General features: G+C 75.7%; 1 protein-coding gene across 2 annotated transcripts in view; it reads left to right on the top strand.

The window, feature by feature from the left end:
• The first annotated feature begins 1,317 nt into the window (after positions 1–1,317).
• KLF17 (KLF transcription factor 17) overlaps positions 1,318–2,852 on the top strand; it is a 5,741-nt gene continuing 4,206 nt past the window's right edge. For both annotated transcript variants that reach the window (XM_085298232.1, XM_085298231.1), the window contains exons 1-2: positions 1,318–1,511; positions 1,838–2,801. In XM_085298232.1, the coding sequence (XP_085154358.1) occupies positions 1,419–1,511; positions 1,838–2,801 (1,057 nt within the window). In that variant the 5' untranslated portion in view covers positions 1,318–1,418. The remainder of the gene's footprint in view (positions 1,512–1,837; positions 2,802–2,852) is intronic.

The raw sequence follows: 2,852 nt of genomic DNA on the forward strand, positions 1-2,852 counted from the left end.
CTGGCAGGCAGGGGAACTCCTGGGTTTCTCCTGTGCACTAGGACCTCCAGGGCCCCTTGTGTCCTCCCCCGTGGGAAGCGTTCGGGCGGACGGCATGGTCCTGGGGTGTGTGGGGCAGACGTGGGCCCACGCGTCCCACGGCGGGGTGCTCGGGGACTCGGCTGCATCGGCAGGCCCCAAGCAGGGCAGGTAAACGTCCCGTGGAGGCTGTGGGGYGAGATGAGCCGAGGCAGGCAGGCTGCCAGCCCCGGCAGGCTCTGCCGGGCACTTATCTCGGCCAGCACACGCACSCTGCGCGCAGCGAGATGAGAGCCGGCGCGCTCTGGGCTGCTGATTGCCTCACCGACAGCACCGGCGTGGGGGAGCGCGGCCCCATGGACGCTGTTACATAAAACGAGCAGAGCGGGGGCACCGGGGCTCAGCACCCCTGGGGGCTGGCTCTCACCCCGGCCCCCTCCCCGGCTTGCACAAGCCCCCCGCTGCAACGATGCCTTTGCGCGCTGATAGGCTTGGCCTCTTTGCTGGCACAAGCGCCGGTGCACGGTGCGCTCGCAGCCGTAACCGTGCCCCYGACTTCCCCGGCACGCTCCCGCTCCCACTCCCAGCCATGCACACTCGTGTGCAGCACAGCCCGCGCATGGAGCCCGCTGTGCGCCCGCAGCCCTGCCCCGCTCGCACAGTGGGGCAGCGTGTTGGGAGCCCCCCGGCCCTGCGACCTGCGCAGGCACCCCTGCCCTGCTTCTGCTGTGAGGCAGGGCGCTGAGGGYCCCTGGCTCTGTGGTCTCAGCCAGCACCCCTGCCCCCTTCACGCCGCGRGGCAGGGTGTTGGGGAAACCCAGGCTCCGTGACTTACAGCGGCACCTCTGCCGTGCTCATGCCGTGGGGCGGAGCACGGGGGACCCCCAGCTCTGTGATCCACACCAGCACCCCTGTGTCCCTCACACCGTGGGGCAAGGTGTTGGGGGACCCTGGCTCTGTGACCACACAGGCACTGCCCCGCTCGCGGCGTGGGGCGGGCAGGGGGGACCCTGTCCCCGCGCCCCCCGGGCAGGCTCCTCGCAGGGGGGCCGAGGCGGCTGGCGGGGGCGCCGGGCCGGGCCCCGCGGGCCCCCCGCAGCCCTCGGGACGCCGCCGGGACCCGTCGGGGATCGTCCGCGACTGAACGGGGGCGTGGCCAAAGGGGCGGGGGCGTGGCCAACGCGCGCGGGGGCGTGGCGCGGCGCGGCGGGAGCCAATGGAAGGCGGCGGCGGTGAATAGCAATGAGGGCTGGCCCAATGGGGGCGCAGCCATGCTGTTAACAGCTTAGGGGCGCGGGGCGGCGCAGAGCAGCGCTGCCGCCGCGGGGAGCGGAGCGGAGCGGAGCGGCGCCGGGCCCCGCACCGCGCTCCCCCAGCCCCGGCCCCGCTCCCCGCCCGCCATGGCGGCGGCCGTGGACGAGAGCACCCTGCCCTCCATCTCCACCTTCGCCAGCCTCCTGCCCCTGGAGGAGCGGCCCGCCGACATGCTCCACGTAAGCGCCGGGACCCGGGGGGCGGCTCGGGCAGGGCGCACCGACGGCGGGTGCCGGGGCTCTGCCCCGCGCCGGCAGCGGCGGCGAACCCCCCCTCCCCCTGCACACACACACACCCCCCGTGTCGGTGGGCGCCCTGGTTTCGGCGGCGGAGCCCCGGGGGGGCGGCGGCCGGCGCCCTGCGTCGCGCTGCCGGCGCAGTCCCAACCCGTCGGACGGGTTGGGGCGGGGGGGGGGAGTCGGCGCCCCGAGCGAGAGGCGCGGGCCGCGGTGCCCGGTCGGCGGGCGCCGTCGCCCCGCCGGCCCTGACGCCCCTCTCGCCGCAGAGGATGCTGCAGCAGGACGGCCCCGCCGCCGTCAAGCGGGAGGACGACGACCTGGGCAAGTTCGTGGACTTGGATTTCATCCTGGCGCACACGACCAGCGGCGGGCAGGGGCCGCCGGGCGCCGGCCCGGGCCCCAACTACCCCTTGCCCGAGACCCCGGAGAGTTGCGGCACTACATATGACAGCGACGGCTCGTACCCCACGCCGGGCAAGTTCCCGGCGCCCTACGCCGAGGGCCAGGGCCACAGCTACGTGGCCGAGTTGCTCACCCCGGACCTGCCGGGCCACTGCGAGCTGCAGCGGAGGGAGTACACGGAGCTGCGGGTGTCCGGCGGCCCCCACCACCCCCACGCCCTGCACCCGGCCCTGGCCCGCCCGCTGCCGCTGGACCCCGCGCAGCCCTTCGGGCCCCGCATCAAGAAGGAGCAGCCGGAGGAGCGCGCCTGCATGATGGGGCTGCCCGGCGGCGACTACCTGGGGCCGGGCGGCGGCGAGCACAAGCCCCGCGTGGTGCCGGGACCGGTGCCGGGGCCGCCCCTGCCCTACCCGGGCTTCACCCACGGCCGCCTGGGCCCCCCCGAGGAGCCGTTGCCCGGCGCCGACCCCCACCTCCTGGCCGACCTGCCGCCCCACTACGCCGTGGCCCCGCACCGCTACGCGCCCCACTTCGCCCCCCAGCCGCCGCCGCAGTTTCATGGACACTTCAGCGTCTTCAGGGAGCCCCTGAAGGGGCCGGGCCCGGGCCCGGGGCCGGCGGGGCTGCCCGGGCTGCTGGTCACGCCGCCCAACTCGCCGGTGCTGGAGTACTTCCCGGCCGGGCCCCCCCCCGAGGACTGCAAGCCCAAGCGCGGCCGCCGCTCGTGGGCGCGCAAGCGGACGGCCACGCACAACTGTGAATACCCGGGCTGCGGCAAGACCTACACCAAGAGCTCCCACCTCAAGGCGCACATGCGGACGCACACGGGTAAGGGGCGGCCGGAGCCGCGGGGGCGCGCACGGCCGGGCCGCCGCGGGG

Source organism: Rhea americana, unplaced genomic scaffold, assembly GCF_003343005.1.
Source record: "Rhea americana isolate MKP2758 unplaced genomic scaffold, rheAme1 scaffold_136, whole genome shotgun sequence".
Classification (NCBI taxonomy): domain Eukaryota; kingdom Metazoa; phylum Chordata; class Aves; order Rheiformes; family Rheidae; genus Rhea; species Rhea americana.